Here is a 19,071-nt window from a genome sequence, read left to right on the forward strand (position 1 = left end):
CTATGGTGATAAGCAAAATATACATCAGTATGTTCATGGGCCACGGCCGATTCAGGCACCCTCTCCTCTGTCCAGAGAGCAATCTGGGGGATTTCTCCTTGGACCTGGGATCCCATATGAAGATTATTTAGCTATCCACCAGGAGGTAGGAAATAGACAAGAGTCCCAGGTAACCTCGGGTGCATGGGGGGGTGGGAGGGTCGATGGAGGGGGAGAGGACTAGAGAGAAGGGAGTAGGGGAGGAACGGGGAAAGCTTGGTGGCCGGGGATGGGGGGGGGGAGGGAGGTAGGATGAATATGGGATCAGGGAACAATATATTTCAACTAAGGGAGCCATTTTAGGGTTTACAGAAGACTGGGGATATCTTAAGAGGTTTACAGAGTCCTGTGAGAAGGTGGTTTATACTAGGTTTATTCCAGGTGCCTCTCCTGGAATGCGGCCTTTCTAATTCTGACTGCCATGTCCGCTCAATGCTCACATCTTCCAATGTGATATGATTAAAAACAAATAACCAAGCAGAATCTATTTTATTATTTTTCTGTATTCAGCAGGAGCATTAATCTCTCCTAATCTAAAACATTATACTTAAAATAACATTAGATTACTGGGCTGGAGAGATGACTCAATAGTAAGGGGTACATACTGTTTTTGCAGATAATCTGAGTTCAGTTCCTCCCAGTACCCACATCAGGTAACTCACAACAGCCTGTGAGACTATGACTTCAACCCTCTTCTTGCTTTTGTGGGCACATGTACACACTAACACATACACACATTTAAAAATGAATTTTTACCAAATAAAATAGTATTGGAATCTAGAAAATTGTATGAGGAGAAATTCTAAATGTTGCATCAATATATAGTATTAAAGAACAGCACACTTTCCTGAAAAATAAGTTTTATGTAGACAAAGACAGTACTGGAAAATTTTAAGTGATACAATAAAAAACATATTGGAAAAATATGCAATTTGTTATTCTAGAAGTTGTCATTGTGAAATGGGTTGTCCTACTCTTCAAAGTTTTCTTCATCTAAAAAATGAATTTCTTGGAGGCAAGATTTGTTGGTGAGGCAATCCTCATAGAATTAGTGAATTTAAAAGATGCATGTCAGCAAAGTGATGCTTCCTTAGTTTTCAATGAAGTATCACTTTTTTAAAAAACAGATGGCTTGCATTGCTTTCTATCTGGTTAAATTATTTAATTATTAATTTTTCCTTCAATTATTTCTGTTCTATTTGTCCAAGCAGTTATTAATGCTCATTAATGCATTGTTGACTCAGGCCAAGTAAGTTCATCATAAGCTTGAAATTAGAACATTCTGGCTCATTATATTCATTCAATGACTTAATAGGCTTGTTTCTTGATCACAAATAATTTTCAAACCAATCATCTTCTATTTCTTAATATGTGAATAAGTGTTAATTAAAGAAATAATACAGCTCATTAATAGTAAAATTTAAAGTCCCCGCAACCATTAAAAAAAAAAACACTATTCATATTTAAGCTTCCTTACAGTCTTCAAAGTGTTTAGAATTTTTTGAGACACAATTTCCTATCAAGTTGTTGCTTGCTGTTTATTTAACAACTGCCTTTGCTGGACTTAGAGTCAACTTGCAACTTTTATAAATTATAACAATACTTCACTGATTTCAGGGCAACATATATGAATAAAATGTAATTTCAAGTCTTTGTAAATGTGCCTTTTAGGAAGACAAACACACTCTCCTTTCTACATTATTATTCTTTTAATATGACATTGAAATGATGAATCGACACTTTTCTTGCACCTCAACAATGTGCTCAACATGTAGAAGACAACATATATACAGCAACAGAAATGACTGATCTCAGCTGTGTAACTTAGTGTAACTTAACACATGCAATGATATAGGGATCTACGACCTGCTATACCTCATACTTATTCATATCTTAGACTTTGTTTACTTTTATTGAAGCATAATACACAGAACCAGTCTCCACCCCTGACATTTTGTAAGTCGCACCATGACACTGAGAACACATCATCATTCTCTTCTGCACAACTTTTTCAAAATGCTATTTGCAAAAATTACCACCCTACTTTCTGTCTTGATGGACTTCCCTTTTCTCAATAGCTTGCATGCACAGAATGTCATTTTGTGTCTTCCTTCTTTCATACTATGTGTTGTTTTCAAACATCATCCGTACTGTAGTATGCATCATAACAGCATTCATTTCTCTAAGGACGGGGAATACAGCATTGTGTGTATGGTGTGCACTTAGTTTAAATTTATTCAGTTACTAAGTGAACATTTGATTTGCTTCCATTTTTGCCTATTGTAAACAATGCTAGGGCCAATGACATGTGAGAGGCCCTTTAGAAGCTGTGCAATAGTGGCACACACCTTTAATTCCAGCATTCAAGAGGCAGAGGCAGGTTTCTATGTCTATGACTTCAAGGCCAGCCTGGCCTATAGAGCTAGATCCAGTACAGCCAGGGTGCACAAAGAAACTCTCTATCAACAAACAAACAAACAAAAACCCCAAATTCCCCTTATGTCAAACAAATTATTTGTTTGTAAATATATATAGGAATAAAATAGCTGGACCATATACTAATCCTATTTTCCACTTTTACAAAAACACCAAAAGTCTTTCCACAGTATTGCACCATCTTATATAATTGGAAAGGGATTTTAATCACTCTACATACCTGAAAATGCTTATTAAATTTGGGTTTTTAAAATAGATAACCTACTCATCATGAAGTAAATCAAGCTTACAAATTTGCTTTGTATTTCTCTGAATAAAGATATTGATCTATTGATCATTGCTCTGTGCCCTTCCTGACCATTTGTCGATCTTCTCTGAGAAGATATTTGTTGAATATTTTGGATGTTAGGTTTTTTCTTTCTTTCTTTCTGTCTTTCTTTCTTTCTTTCTTTCTTTCCTTCTTTCTTTCTTTGTTTTTATGCACCATTGATGTTCTTCTGGTGTGTAGAACAAGGTTACTACATAAGACATGTTTAATATTGATGTTAAATAAACTTTTGAGCAATTACAAATTGTCATTGGAGACTATAATACACACACACACACACACACAGAAACACATATACACACTCAAACTAGCACTCACACATAACCTTAGAACTGAGGGTGAAAGAAAACCAAAATCTGAATTGTTAGATGACATAGGAGTATTTGAAGGAACTGCACAAGTAAAACATATCCTCACCCCATCTCAGAGGTGTAGCCAGATATTGCACAGAGAAGAAAAATAGAAGGATCTGAGACAAGAATCTTGCAGAAGACAGAGCACAAAAGACCATGAATCCAGAATTTTCTATCTGTAGCTATTTGTCAATAAATAGCAAATGCAGCAGCACAGTCTCTGGGGGAACTGGATGGGTTTGCATCTGGAAGCACAGTTGACACACCTGAGAGACAGATTCACACAAGGAGATTTTAGAAAGTGAGGCCGAGCATTGCTTTAGAAGATAATGTAATTTAAGTCAATAAAAAGAACACAGAATTCCTCCACAAACGTATTTGAGCCTACTCTATCTGACTTCAGCAAATCACTAAAACAGATTTCATCACCTCAAACTTCTGGGCCTAAGTGTATTTAGACTCCAGAGAATGTGAGAAAGCATGCCACCTTACCTAGCAAGACCTGAGTATTTCCCTCCCTCACACAGACTCTCAAAATCACCCTTTTTCCCTGATCCCTAAGGAGATTCACAGACTCACATTTGCATATTTGTTAAACAATTTCAATACTGGCTTGTATAGTCCATGTTTCAAGGCTACCTTCATCCATTTTCCAATACCTTGACCTCCTGTGTTGGTCTCAGCATAATTTCTAAAGGACCATTTAGCTTTTAGCTGAATAGTGAACTAGTTTATAAAAACATTTATAAAAATGTTTTCATATGTATGTGTATATGATAAACACACACACACACACACACACACACACACACACACACACACACACATATATATATATATATATGCCTACTTATCTATCCAAAGTTGACATCAAATGTCTTTTGGAAGATTCTCTATTGTTGAAACAGAGCCTTTTGATGAACCTGGGTTCGGTGATTCTTGCTAGTCTAGCAACCCACCATCCCCAAGAGCTACTGCCTCTGTCTACAGAAATCTAGGATAACATATCTGGTTTTTATATAGGTTCTGGGAAAATGATCACATATCTTCTTGTGTGTATAGCAAGTATTTTAGCCAATGAGCCATCTCTCAGGAAAATATATGAAAATATTATTCAGTGAAATTATATGACATTTGCTAATGCTTTAAGAATACTGACAAGGGCAAACAAACAAAATCAAAACAGATAGATAAAGTAATTCTGAAAAATAAAAGAACTGCTGAAAATATTAATATTCCAGGATTCAAGTTGCAATACAAAACTAAAGTAAAACAAAACAAGCAAATTAAAAAAGAAACATGGTATTGGTATAAAAACATATATGGTCAATGGAACTTATTGAAGACCCAGACTCAGACATAAATCCACACACCTTTGGACACCTGATTTTTGATAAAGAAGTCAGAAATACATACTGGGGAAAAAAGACAGTATTTTCAGCAAACGGCATTGTTCATATTGAATGACTGCATGTAGAAGAATGAAAATAGATCCATATGTATTACCTTGTGCAAAAATCAACTTTCAATGGATCAGAGACATCAATTTAAAACCAGGTACACTGAACTAGGTAGAAGAGAAGGTGGCAAATAGCCTTGAACGTATAGCCTTGAAGAACCAGTAGTGCAGATACTAAGATCAACAATTAATAACTGGAACCTCATGAATCTAAATAGCTTCTATCAGGCAAAGAACACTATCACTAGAACAAAATGGCAATCCACTAAATGGAAAATGATTTTTACGAACTCTGTATCAACAAGGGACTAATATCCAAAATAAAGAAAGAACTTAAGAAGAAATATATCAAACAATCAAATAATCCAATATTAAAATAGAGTACATAGTACCAGAGAGATGAAGTTCAGTAGTTAAGAGCATTGGCTGCTCGTCTAGAGATCCTGAGTTTAATTCCCAGCAACCACATCATGGCTCACAACCATCTATAGTGGAATCTGATTCCTTCTTCTGGCATAAATTACATGTAGATAGAACACTCATACATAAAATAAATACATCTTTTAAAAAATAAAACTCTAGAATTGATAGAGACAGCTCACTACCTGAAAAGTTCCCTCACAAACTAACCAATGTCTGATTTAACTTAAATACCAATCAAAAATTCTTGTTTTATGTTATATTTTATTATGTTATCTCTTAGAAGCCTGTTCTTTTCTAAAGACAGACATAAAGGGAGTGGATCTGGATTGGATGGGTGATAATGATGAACTGGAGAGAGTAAAAATATCCTGATTACAATCTTCTCCCCTTTTACTCTCTATCAGGATATATTATATGAAAACAAAATCTGTTTTCAATAAAGGGGAAGGGAGAGAAAAAGAAAAACACTTAGACATGGTGTGACAATTTTTAGATGTTCTGTAATTTTATACTACTTTGAAGTCTTTTAAAAATATGTTTATATTTATTTATTTGTGTATTTATTTGAATAAAGCTTTTTCTATGTAGCAACCCTGGTCATGCTATGACTTGCAATGTGGACCAAGCTGGCCTCAGACTCCCAGAGGTCTCACCTGCCTCTGCCTCTCAAATCCTGGGATTAAAGGAGTATGCCACTATGACCAGCCTACTTTAAATTTTTAAAACTATTTTAACCAAGAATTAAGTTCAAATTCCTGTTTATTTCTTCAGCTACAAACCATCAAGTTTTCACAAATGTCATTAGCTCAGACATCATGGCATAAAGGGAGAGGTTTCCTTGGACTTTCCTTTTTACTCATTTCCTAGATTCTCTGATACTGCTATTACCAAAACATTGTTGTTCCTCAGTGATAGATAGAAGGATAGATGGATGGATAGATGATCAGTAATAATTATGTAGATAGGAAATGAGGTAGTCCAAAGAATAATGTTCATATGAATATTTCATCATTATTAATGTTATAGCATCACAAACATAAACAAGAATAGAGAATTTAGAACTTTGATAGTAGTCAAAATAAAATAAAGAGAAAATAATATAAATGGAAATAATGAAGCTCAAGGGATATTGTAAAAGAGGGGCAGAAATACTAGAAAGCTAGAGAACTAAGACATCCACTATGAGATAATATCTTCAATATTTGTCAAGGAAGCTGCACCCATATTGTCTCAAGGATATGAATGTTTAAGCCAGCCCTGAAAACATACGAAAATGGATTATTTATTATGACAAAGAGGAATTTATCCCATAAATTCATTCCTAAAAAATGACCTCAGTAAACATGCCAATGTGCTGAAATCTCACAAGTCTGCATCGCTAAATTAAGAGCTACAGGCAATTAGTTGCTGCTGAGAGGAGAATCTATCTGTTCCAGGGATTATGCCTCTGAATGGTTATCTAATCCCTACTGATCAAGCCCTAAACACATATATGAGAAACACTAAATGGATTAAGCAGGTAGTGTACATGTGTTTATGTGTGTGTTTCTGGGGGTGGGGGAGAAAGAGAGAAGAGAGAGAGAGAGAGAGAGAGAGAGAGAGAGAGAGAGAGAGAGAGAGAGAGAGAGAGAACAATAACAATAAAATAATGAGAGGCTATGAAATTGAGAAAGAGTGAGAGTGGTATGGAGTTGGATGGGAGAGTAGGAGAGTGGATGGGGTATATGATGCAATTATAGAATTTATATGGGAGTTCTAGAAAAAGGATACAAATTTTAAAATTTGAATAAAAAGGAATCCATGAGTTCTTCCCAGAGAGATCCCTCATCTGGCGTTGGATGACGATACAGATGGAGGCCCGCGTTGGAGCACCGAACTGAGCCCCCCAAGATCCAAATGGAAGGAAGAAAATGACGAAGGACTGCGAGGGATACTATCACCCACTGATACAAGGGGTCGGATCTAATGAGAGTTTACCAAGGCCAGATGGACCGTGACTGAACGAGCATGTGATCCAACCAGATTCTCTGAATGTGGCCGGATTTTCTGAATGTGGCTGGCCTGCAGTCTTACTGAGAAGCCATTGACAATGACACTGGGACTGGTTTCCTCTGCATATACTGGATTTTTGGGATCCAGTCTGTTTGGATGCTCACCTTCCTGGACCTGGAGGGAGGGGGGAGGAACTTGGACTTCCCACAGGGCAGGAGACCCTGACTGCCCTTGGGGACAAAGAGGGAGGAGAAGAGGGAGGGGGGGAGTGGGAGGGCGTTGGGAGGAGGGGCGTAAATGGAAACTATAATTTAATAAAATTACTTTCAAAAAAAAAAAAGGAATCCATAATTCAGTTGTGCTAACAATTTTTATTGTAAGTGTTCCCCAAAAGCACATGCAGTAAGGTTTGATCTCGACCATAGCACTGTTGGGAGCTAAACGCAGATAAGAGTGGACACATTCTTTAGAAGACAGGATCCCTGGGCCCCTTCTTCACATACTTCTTCACTTCCTGCCCAGGAAATGGGTAGTTTTGCCCCAGCTCCTCCTCCTACTGTGGGTGCTGCCTTGCCACAGGCCCAAAGAATGCAGTCAAGCAAATGCATAATGAAAACCTCTTCCTCTTAGGCAAAAATTAGCCTTTTCCCTTTGTTATGTGATTGTCTCTGGTGTTTGTCATACTACCAGGGAGGTAAGAAATATCTTGTTAGTTGGGTCAGTCTCTGTGAACCCCTATATGGCCAGGTTAGTTGGTTCTGTGGGGTTTTTTGTAGTGCGTTGAAACCACTGGATCCTGAAATCCTTCCTTTTCTGTTCTGAAGTTTCTCTAAGATCCACCTAATGTCTGTCTGAGGGTCTCTGCTTCTGTCTCCATTAGTTGCTGAGTAAAGCTTCTCTGACGACAGGTGGGCAAGGTACCAATCTAGGAGTATAGCAGAATATCATTAGAAATTATTTCATTCATTTCATTGACTATTTTTTTTTGTCAGTAACATCTGGTTCTGTCTTAGGTCTCTGAGGTATCCCACCTCTGGGTACTGAGGGAGTGAGTTCCCTCTCAGGGTATGAATCTCCATCAATTTAGCTCCCACAATTTCTAATCCATCTTTACCCCAGCACATCTTGTAGGCATAGGAAATTGTAGGTATGAGGGTTTATGGCTGGGTTGGTGTCCCAGTTCCTCATGGAATACAGGAGATAGTCAGTACAGGCTCTGTATCCCCTATCACTAGACTATGGCTGGCTGATATCCATGAGAGGCTCACCCTTATCTGAAGAGAAACAGAGAAGGAGCAGTGGATGGGAGGAAGTGGAAACTTTGGTTAGGATATAAAAACAAACAAACAAAAATCTATAAATAAAACAAAAAACCCAAAATAATCAAATGATAGGACATAAGAATTTGCATTCACTTTTATAGGAATAAAAATGGGCACAGAAGACAATCACTACTTCCCAGTGGTGGCTATGACTCTACATTTATGTTGGCCTTAAGAAATTAGAAACTAGACTGAAAATCCAGAACAGGGGTTGGGCAAGGAGGGAACCTGAAGCAAAGAAATATATGCAGAGTGTCTTGTTTCTCCCTTATTATACTGTACAGAGTTCATCCAGATCCATGTAGAATGAATATTCATAGGTACTGAAAAGCTAGAATTGAGTTTATAAAGCAAAAGAAAAAATCTTTTAAAAATTGAGTGAAATTGAACACAAGCATTACACAATACTACAAAAAGAATTTCAGAAAAGCGTGTATTATGAACACACATATAAATATTACATTTCCCAAAAACCCAAAACCCTTGCAAATGGAATTTCAATGCATATTTAAAAGGATTAATCATTACTACCAAGAAGAACACAACAATTATCTCAGGAATGCAGCATGTAAAACTTAATTTAGATATTATGACTTTAGTAGAATAAAGAGTAAATACTGTCCATGACTATTTAAGTAGATGCACTAAGCAAACAATAGCAAAAAAGCTCTCATAATAAAAGCATTTAACAAATAAAGAAGAGAAAATGTTCTCAAGCTTTCAAGTATTTATATTTTAAGCATAAACATTGTTAATGTAACTAACAGTGAAAATTGAGTGCTGCTATCTAAAGATGGAAAACAAACTTAGAAACCCCTCTTACTATTATATTCGTTCATTATACTAAAACTTATAGCCAAGGCACTTGAACAATGGATGGGGATAAATAAACTACATCTATTCAAAGATGTTATGATATCATATAAAGAAAATCCTAATAAAAACAGAGAGTATAAGGATTTTGGCAATATACAGAGAATCAATGTACAAGGACTCTGTCTTAGTTACTATTCCATTCTTGTGAAGAGACAACATGACCAAGTGACTTTTATGAGAAAGCATTTAACTAGGGTCTTGCTTACAGTTTCGGAGATTTAGTCCATTATCAACATTGTGAAAACCAGACAGGTATGACACTGGAGCAGTAGCTGGGAGCTTTACATCCTGATCCTCATGCAGCAAAGGAGAGAGAAAGGAAGAGAGAGGGAGAGAGGGAGAAACGCTGGGCTTTTAAATCTCCAAACCAGCCCCAACTCAACTTAAATAAAACTGAAATGAATGGGATACTTTTGAACAAGATTAACAAAAGAAAAACAATGCTTAACTGAAAAAATATTCCATCTTTCACCTGTAAGAATAATCAAGATCAAATGCACTGTTAGCAACTTATGCTGGAGAGGATGTGAGGAACACTCCTACATTGCTGGTAGAAGTTCAACTTTGGAAATCAGTATATGCCAATTTCTCAAAAAAAAAATGGAAACAACCTACCACAAGACCCAGCAATACCACTTTTGGGTATATACCCAAAGGATGCTCAATCGTACCGCAAAGACATGTGCTCAACTATGTTCATAACAGCATTGTTTTTCATAGCCAGAATCTGAAAACAACCAAAATACCCCTTGACTGAAGAATGGATAAGGAAAATGTGGTTCATTTACACAACGGAGTACTACACAGCAGAGAAAAATAATGACATATTGAGATTTGAAGCCAAATGGGTGGATCTAGAAAACATTATATTGAGTGAAATAACTCATCCCCAGAAAGACAAGTATCATATGGATTCACTCATAAGTGGCTTTTAGACATAAAACAAAGGGAACCAGCCTACAATTTGCCATCTCAGAGAACCTAGACAGAACCTAGATCTAATCTACATGGAAAGTAGAAAAAGACAAGATATCCCAAGTAAATTGGTTGAGTGGGGATCATGGGAAAGGGAAGGTGGAGGAAGGTAGGGGAGCAGAGAAAAATATATAGCTCAATAAAAACAATTTTTAAAAAATGAGTAAGCTATGAGCAGTGTATCTAACTAGGAGGATATTACTTATTCTTCAAAAGGGCACAAAGATATGATATAGGCATAGTAAGATGATCCTTACTATATTATGATAAAAATACATAAAATATATAAGATGTAAAGTTATGTGGTGCTATTAGAAATTAAACATCCATGACAGGCAAATCCATGAGAACAGCAAAAAAATTATCAGGGTATGGATAAGAAGGAAGGATACAAAATGATTACTACAGACCAGGGCCTTTCTCTGAGCAGCTGTTTGAATGACCTTGAGTATTTCTTTGAAAGCAGTCATGTACTTCAGAGAAAAAGAAATTTTGTAGTATGAAATCACTAAGATCTCTATATCCCAACAAATGAAACTATGAATTATCATTATATGTTGAACGGAAGTTAGGGTAGAAGTAAGGATGAGGAAATAATTGTAGTTGTTAGTTATGAGAGAAATAGAACAAGGAAACAAAAGTAAAGAGCAGGGTACCCTGCCAGTTAAGATCCTTTCCAGAGTTAACCACTTATTATTCAATGTAGCATACCAATTTACTTTTAGTTCTATTCTATCATAGTTCCACATACTTACAGTAATTTGTTTCCTTTTCTTTTTTTAAATTTCTTTTTATTTATTTATCTGTTTATTTGCTGACTTTGTTTCTTAGTTAGTTGGTTGGTTGGTGTTTTGAGACAGGGTTTTTCTGTGTAGCTTTGGAGCCTGTCCTGGAACTCGCATTGTAGACCAGGCTGGCATCAGATTCACAAAGATCCACCTGCCTCTGCCTCCTGAATGCTGGGATTAAAGAAATGCACCACTACCGTCCATCCTATAGTAATTTCTTACACACATTTTCTTTTGAGGCTTTAAGAAAACAATTGCAATTTCCTATTTTTGAGCTTAAACTTTAGATCATTTATATTAATTTATTTTAATTTACTAAAAGAGGGATTTAATAGCATTAATTTGTCTGAACACATATTTGAGCCTCATTTAATTATCATTAATGGTGTCTGCTCTCATAAATGTCTCAATATCTTAAATTCAGTTTATTACAGCCTCTTTGATATGTGTATTGATTTTATACCTGTTTTAACCAATATATTCTTTCATAATTTTACCAAAAACTTTTGCTAGTGTTGTAAGAAGATGTAAATTAAGAATTATAATAGTTTAATAATATGATAGATGATAGCACAGTAGTGAGATAATGGATTTTTATAAGCTTTTGTTCTTTTCACAGTCGTCAACTTTTAGAAATCTCCAAAAGCATTTGATTGCTGCTTTAAAAAGAGACATTTGTGTTTCTAGAATAGAAAAGTCAATATAGTTCTAAAAATAAATCTCCTCGTCTTATCCATTTATCTCTAGCTTATATTCATCTATTTGGTCTTTCAACTTTGATTGTGACATTATAACTGTATTTAATCAAGTACTTACGTTTTATTTTCCCAACTATTTCTTTGATTATGAATTAATAAGACTTCCTATTTTATTGTCAACAGACAGAATACACTTTCATAGCCATGTCCTATCTCTTTGTGTGGTGGGTGAGCACTCTCTGTAGGTCTGCATCTGAGGTCCAGATATATTTTTATCTTAGTGTCCAGAAGATCTGGCCAACTCCTACCCTGCTGCTCAGAGTCACATGTCTCTTGACCCCCAGTCAGAACCTCTTGTGTACTCAGCTATTCATATTTAATAAAAACTCAAGCATACTCAGTAATTCTATTGCTCTCTTTCTTTTAAAAACTGGGACATAACCCTGATTTTGTTCATTCCCTCTGAGTGCTCTTGTTGGTGTGAATGTCCTGTGCAGAAGCCTGATATTCTGCACTTGTTCCAGTCTGTCCTGTTGTGTACAATAGTGACTTAATTAGCAAACATGAGCACAATTATAAAAAATAATGGATTGGAAACACAATTTCAAGCATTCTGGTTTTTAATGAGTTGGAATAGATTAATCCTTGCATGTACTTAGAATGCCAGGATCAAAAGTGCCATTAAGTGAGGAAATCAAAAGTAAAGATGGGAGAATAATAGCCACAGTAGCCACAACAGGCCCTCGCTTATCCCCTGCCCACCCCATCCCCCCAGCACAATCCAGCTAGTGTTTTCCTGTTCATTTGAGCCTCTGTCAGGAATCAATCCTGCCTCATTAAAATGATGGGTAGACAGACAGAGACTGTAGGGTGGCAGCTATCTAAGCTACGAGTTCTGTGCTCACGAGGCTGAGAGAAATCTGGTAGTAGTTGTATGAGGGGAAAGACTATGATAAAAAATATATTGTTCTAAAAAAAATTGAAGAAAAATAATTTTGAGGAAAGTGCTTCTTTCAAAGGAGCATGTTTGTGGGATTCCATAAGGTGGAAGGCTGTACAGTGAGCACAGCTATTCGGTATACTGCTAAAAGCAGAGGACACTAAACTAGCTAGTGCTTACACTTTTTTTATTTTATTCTGTATTTAACCAAGAACCAATGACTAATGTGCTTCACTTCACACCAAGTTTTTTTTTTAATTCACACTGTTCACTTTTAATTTGGAAGAAAGTAATTAAACCAAAACCTTTTTACACTGAGAAAATAAAGTTCATGAAGAATATGGAAGCCTTTTGATTGGACAGAATGGTGTGAAAACACCTGGTATCACTTCTCTGTGTTTACTTAAGTCTAAGAAAGCTGTTTACATAATTACCTCCTTAAGCAAGGCTCAGATGGCCCTTTCTGACCAGAACAATGACTTTGACCCTCATGAAGGCTTTCTCTGATAGCTCCATCTTCTCCAGTTCTTCTCTGAGATATCCCTTCCTAACACTTAGCTCCACAGCCCAAAATAGTGTCATTCTCTAAGGTATTGAATAAAATGAGAAAGATTTTCTCTTCACATTCTCCCTGGTGATCTTTCCCCAGCTTTGGAAAATGGATTTGTTAAAGTTTTATGTGCTGCTAATACAAAGTGGCAATGAAGAAAAAGAAAATCATAAATCAACTCATGTTTATGTCATTTTTCCCATAGAATTATGTAAGTGATCTATCTTCCTAAGGAAAAATGCCCAAAGCACAGTCGTCCAGCTTAGAACTTGCATGTATTCTTTGATTAAATTGTACCACAAAATAAAAATATTTGCCAGTTGTTTGTAGAGATATAGAGACCCAATACAAATATAATTTCTGGAATAAATATAGTAAAAAATTTATATGCAAATGCTCAGGAATGTACTGTGTCAATCGTCCACATCTCAGCCTTTGTATCTGTGGATTTCTCCTACCTGGAACTGAAAACATTCTGACCAAAGTGTCAAGATATAGGTAGCTTCTGCTGTTTTGTGCTTGGGTCTCTGTTGGCTGTTTCTGTACTAAATAAACTAAACTTTTGTTGGTCAGTACCCTTTAAGCAGCACAGCAAAACATTATATAACATTGATATGAAGTTTGGTTTTATAAATAATCAAGAAAAGATTCAAACTACTTAGGCAGATGTGTGCAGGTAATAAAACCAGGTGCCAGCTATTACATCTAAGGAGTTTAAGCACCCACGAATTTTGATATCTACAGGGATTCAGAAACCAATCTATGTAAATAGCAAAGGATAGCTATATGTGAGTTCACATATATAGGCATGTCCATGTAAACATTGCCTCTAACTTTAACTACTGTCTTCTGTCTACTGATTCTTTTATGTGATATTTACGTAAAATGTACTGGATATATTGATTTCAGGGGCCAAGAATGACTAGTAAACAAAGCAGACAAAGTTGTCCCACTGTAATATTTTTGAACTAGTGAAAGAAGAAAGAGTAAGCATTGAACTTAATTAACAGTAAGTTAGAGACAAATTTAGGGTAAAAAAAGGTTGGAGTTACACTTTCAAATATGGAGTTCAAAGTAGTTTTTCTTGGCCTAATACTTTAAATTTTATTTTAAAAAGTCTTAATTTTGAGAGCTTCATATAGGTATACAGTAAAATGTAATCATATTAACTGTTTTTTCCCCACCAATATCCCTCATATCTACCCCAATATGTCCATTTCAAATGCATGTCTTCTGTTTTTGATAACCCACTAAGTCTAGTTAGTGCTGCTTATATGTGTATGAGTGTGGTGACATTCACAGGCACAATGGAAATCATTCGATGGTAACAGTCTCAATAAATAAACAAGTGAATAAACAAACAAATGAATAATTTAATAAATAAGTTGATGATAGATAGATAGATAGATAGATAGATAGATAGATAGATAGATAGATGATTCTCCCTACTTCAGCAACTTCCAATAGCTCCCCAGAAGAGATGAGGCCTGGAGATCATCTCTCTCAACTCTTCTGTAAAAATGGTTGGCTCAGTCTTGTGTTGATCTTGTGCAGGAAACAAGCTGCTGTGAGTTTGAGAATATAACCATATAACTCTCAGAATACAGTGTTCCATAGTTCTCTTACATCTTCCAACTCTTGCATTCTTTCCATTTTCCCTTCTACCATGTTACCTGATCTTTTGTGTGAAGTACTTAATATTTGTGCCTCATTTAGCGCTAAGGTCTCAGTCCCTTCTTCTTAACACTTTGATCTGTTAGATATCTCTCTGTTACTACTGATCACTTCAAAATAAAACTTCACTAACCATGACTGATACTATCCTGAGTTTATGGGTATAAATATAAATATTTGGAAGACAATTGATAGCAGAATATAGTACATTGTGTAATTAAGGCATAAATATCAAACACTTACATTTTATAGATTCATTCTGGTATCCATGTTTAAATTTGAGATTGCTATGAAGAGAGGAAGGAGCTATTCACTAGTACCTCTTGCCTTTTACCACCAATATTCTAGCACTTTTTATATCTGTGCTTTTATTGTATCTATAATACATTATTTCAAATATCTAACTTTTCTTTCATTTTTGAACATTTTATGAATCATCATTAGTAGTTTTATAGTCTATTCTTTTTACAATTTTTTTTTGCTTCTGAGTTCAGTTTGTACATATTGATTCTCTACAGATACCTCTTTTCTCTACATTCAAGAGTCAAAATCTACTTTTATTAGATACCTTAATGACCTCACCAGATGACTTCTTGTTAGTCTTAGTATAAATAAGAAAGTTTTGCAAATAAAGGGTACCTTACTTTTTAGAAGGTTAAGTAAACTGCTATGTAGGTTAAAAAAATGGCTTTTACTTTAAGTCTTCATTTTAGAACTCCTGGCTAATCAACAATAAAAATATTCTCACTACATATTCACCAGACCATACTTCATTCATGATAGTAATACCATGAAATACATTTTAAGAAAAGCTGAATTGTGGCCAGGAATGATGTCTCTTGCTCCTGTCTGAATAAAGAAGGATTTCTAATGGAAGAGAACCCACATGGTGGCAACTTCAGTGTCTCTCCTTTCATAGAAGTTTGAATTCCACCAAGATGAATTTCCAAGTCACTCTGTTTCTGGGCTGGCATTTGTGTCAGAAACAATTGGCAAAAACTGAAATGAAGGCATGAGCCTCTAGTGTCCACTCTGTTTGCCTTCCTTGGGTGGTTTCTCAATTTAAAGACTATATTCGCACAGCTGCTGTTACCTTTAAACTCACCAACTGTGTATCCCCTATAATTCTTAGTCATCCATAGATACTCAGAAGATTCTTTAAACTTTCTTTAAACCTTATTGGCTGTACATCACTAAACGACATAATTACTCTAGCTTTAATCCTGTACTGAACATTATATAAATGAAAATACTTAACAGATTTTTAAAATAACCTTCTATTTGGGTCAAACCTGAATATTTATTTATTTATTTATAGAATGTCACTTACAACAATTTATTTACACAAATTAATATTTAGGTCACTTGAACCATTCTTAGTTTGGGGTTCATGAGAGTGATTGTGTGGTGAACATTCTTGTTTATGCTGCCTGCTACACAAGTAAAATCACAAGTATTTCTATACATTATCTTACACAGACAGGAAGTGTCTGCACAATGCAATAAAGCCACTCTGCTTAGCCACATGCACACGTAGAATGAAATTATCTGTACATTCTAGCCACCATCTGATATTGTCACTATTACTTCCCTCAGTGTGGTTGATAAAGAATTGTCATGAATATAATGCCCAAATGAACTGTTATTAATAAAGTAGCTCACTTCTTCATAATTACTAGTGTGAATTTTCTATTATCAACAACCTGTCTCAAAGTTTGCTCTCTTGTCTATTGAATGACTGATCTCCTTTCACTTAATATATAAAACGTCTATCACTATGATATTGTTTGATGATTTAGCATTCTTTGAAGTGGGTTTTGTATTTTATAATTGTACCTTTACCATTTAAAAATTCTTTGAGTCCTATCTGTCCTTAATTATTTATTTTAAAATTATATTGGCAGTATCAACACTGTTCTACACATCTGATAAGCTGCAAGTATATATCTGAAATGATCTACTGATTTGACAGTTAGATGTGTCTTACTTATATATGTTTATGTGTATAGTATATACACACATATGTTGGCTGAGTAGACTAGAGTGTGCAGGTCACTTTAACTGTGTGAACTAGTCACCTGAAGCCATTGATTGCAGGTTATTATCTGAAAAACAAGGCTGTCATCTGGCAGTGCTCTAACTCCGTGTGCATAGTATTATGAAATAAAGCTGGTAGGAGGGAGGGTGTTTTATTAACAGAAATCAGGGATTCGACAAGGGTAATAAATGTAATTTTTTCTGCTGAGCAACACGGGGCAAATGTTTCTGTGATATTTATGAAGTAGAATCATACAGTTCAATCAATAAAATGTTAAATCTCTCCGTAATTTGAAAAGCAATATGCCTAACTATTTTCATGTGCGCCCTTAGGGAGCCAGAAAGAGTAGTATATCTACTGGGAAATGTGTTAACTTCATGAAAACTGTGGAGTATTTCTCAGGGGGAAGAAGAACTCTAATGCAGAAACAACAAAGAAATCATGAGTAACATGTAGAAATGCAGAAATTGAAAAATACACAAAATAAATTTAATACTGCTTACTAAAGAATGATAATTTTATTCTATTTTTGATATATGTATATAGGGTATGTATATGTTTGTGTGATTATGTGCATGAGTTTGAGATGTGTGAGCATTACTATGTGTTGGGTTTCGTGTGTGTGTGTGTGTGTGTGTAAGCCACAGGTACACTACAGATATTTTTCTCAACTGAGTTCCACCTTACCTTTTTTTTTAGATTATTTGAAATACAACTTTATTCTGATTCTAAACAAAAAGAATAGGAATGACAGGAACAAGATTTTACCACTGACTGAATAGTGCGATGTGACTGTAGCAGTCTTATTTTTGAAATTCAGGAAACAACTGTGTTCCAAACAGCTAAATATGCAAGTCCAAAAAAATCAAGGTAGGTTAAAAATAAAAAGGTATGTTTTAACTGCCACATTCACTCCAAAGCCCATTCATCTCCTTCAGCATACAATGAAGTACACGATCTGATAGCTAAATAAGGTGGCACACACGCTGCACCGCTGACATCACAGGACAGTTGCCTATAAAACTAGACTTCTGACGCAGGGCTCCAGCTTCACTTTCTCACTTTCTCATCTTCATCCGGGAGGGCAGTCGTTTGAGCAACCTCTAAATCATGCTCGTACTGTGCTGCCAAAGCCGGGTTCATGACCACTTCAGGTGGGGCAAGCGCAGGCATGGCAACAAACTCCAAATTAAGGTCTCCAATGAGCTTTCTTGCAAGCCAGAGGAAAGGCTTTTCAAAGTTGTAGTTACTTTTGGCAGAAATGTCATAGTACTGAAGGTTCTTCTTTCGGTGGAAAACAATAGATTTTGCCTTCACTTTTCTGTCCTTAATATCCACTTTGTTGCCACACAATACAATGGGGATGTTTTCACACACACGGACCAGATCTCTATGCCAGTTAGGTACATTCTTGTAAGTAACTCTTGATGTTACATCGAACATTATAATGGCACACTGGGCTTGGATGTAGTAGCCATCACGCAGGCCCCCGAACTTCTCCTGGCCGGCTGTGTCCCACACGTTGAACTTGATGGGTCCTCTATTGGTATGGAAGACCAGCGGGTGCACCTCCACGCCCAGGGTGGCTACATACTTCCTCTCGAACTCGCCCGTTAAGTGGCACTTCACAAACGTCGTCTTCCTGGTGCCGCTGTCGCCCACCAGGACGAGCTTGAACTGGACCTGCGGCTCTCCCTGGGCGGCCATCGCGGCAATCCTTCCGAAAGACTCTCCGCGCCTGTGCGACTGAAGCTTCCACCTTACCTTTTAAGGCATCATCTCACACCTGAAACTAATGGATTTTGCAAGGCTGGCTGCTGACTTCTTTGAGTCTCCAGTTATCAGGCTTCTTGAGGCTCCATATTACCTTAGTCATTGCTAGGCCTTCTTGTTCCCCACAGAAAGGTGAGTGCGCTATTCGCCCATTCTGCAGCCCCATGATGCAGGACAATCGGACGCGATAGAGAGTCAAGTCAACAGGCCCTGAGAAAATTTTGGCCCAACAGCTGGCCAGCCAATAAACTCTAGGATTTCCCTCTCTGCCTTCCCAGTGCTGCATTTACATGTCCGTGTCACTACATCTGGCTTGTCAAATGGTTGTTAGGGAATAATTCCAGGTCCTCAGGCCTGTGTGGCAAGCATGTTATTGACTGAGCCATCTCCTTAGCCTCTTAAATGCT

General features: G+C 36.4%; 1 protein-coding gene across 1 annotated transcript; it reads right to left on the reverse strand.

Moving 5' to 3' along the window:
* Positions 1 to 17,579: 17,579 nt before the first annotated feature.
* On the reverse strand, positions 17,580 to 18,640 carry LOC125391828 (GTP-binding nuclear protein Ran). The gene has a single exon (XM_085687875.2). The coding sequence runs from the start codon at positions 18,596 to 18,598 to the stop codon at positions 17,942 to 17,944; it is 657 nt and encodes a 218-aa protein (XP_085544001.2). The 5' UTR covers positions 18,599 to 18,640; the 3' UTR covers positions 17,580 to 17,941.
* Positions 18,641 to 19,071: the final 431 nt, after the last annotated feature.

This window comes from Myodes glareolus, chromosome 5, assembly GCF_982192425.1.
Source record: "Myodes glareolus chromosome 5, mMyoGla1.1, whole genome shotgun sequence".
NCBI classification, from domain to species: Eukaryota; Metazoa; Chordata; class Mammalia; order Rodentia; family Cricetidae; genus Myodes; species Myodes glareolus.

Bases quoted from the DNA above. Each gene is read 5' to 3' on its own strand.
- LOC125391828 (XM_085687875.2), bottom strand. From the start codon at position 18,598: ATGGCCGCCCAGGGAGAGCCGCAGGTCCAGTTCAAGCTCGTCCTGGTG.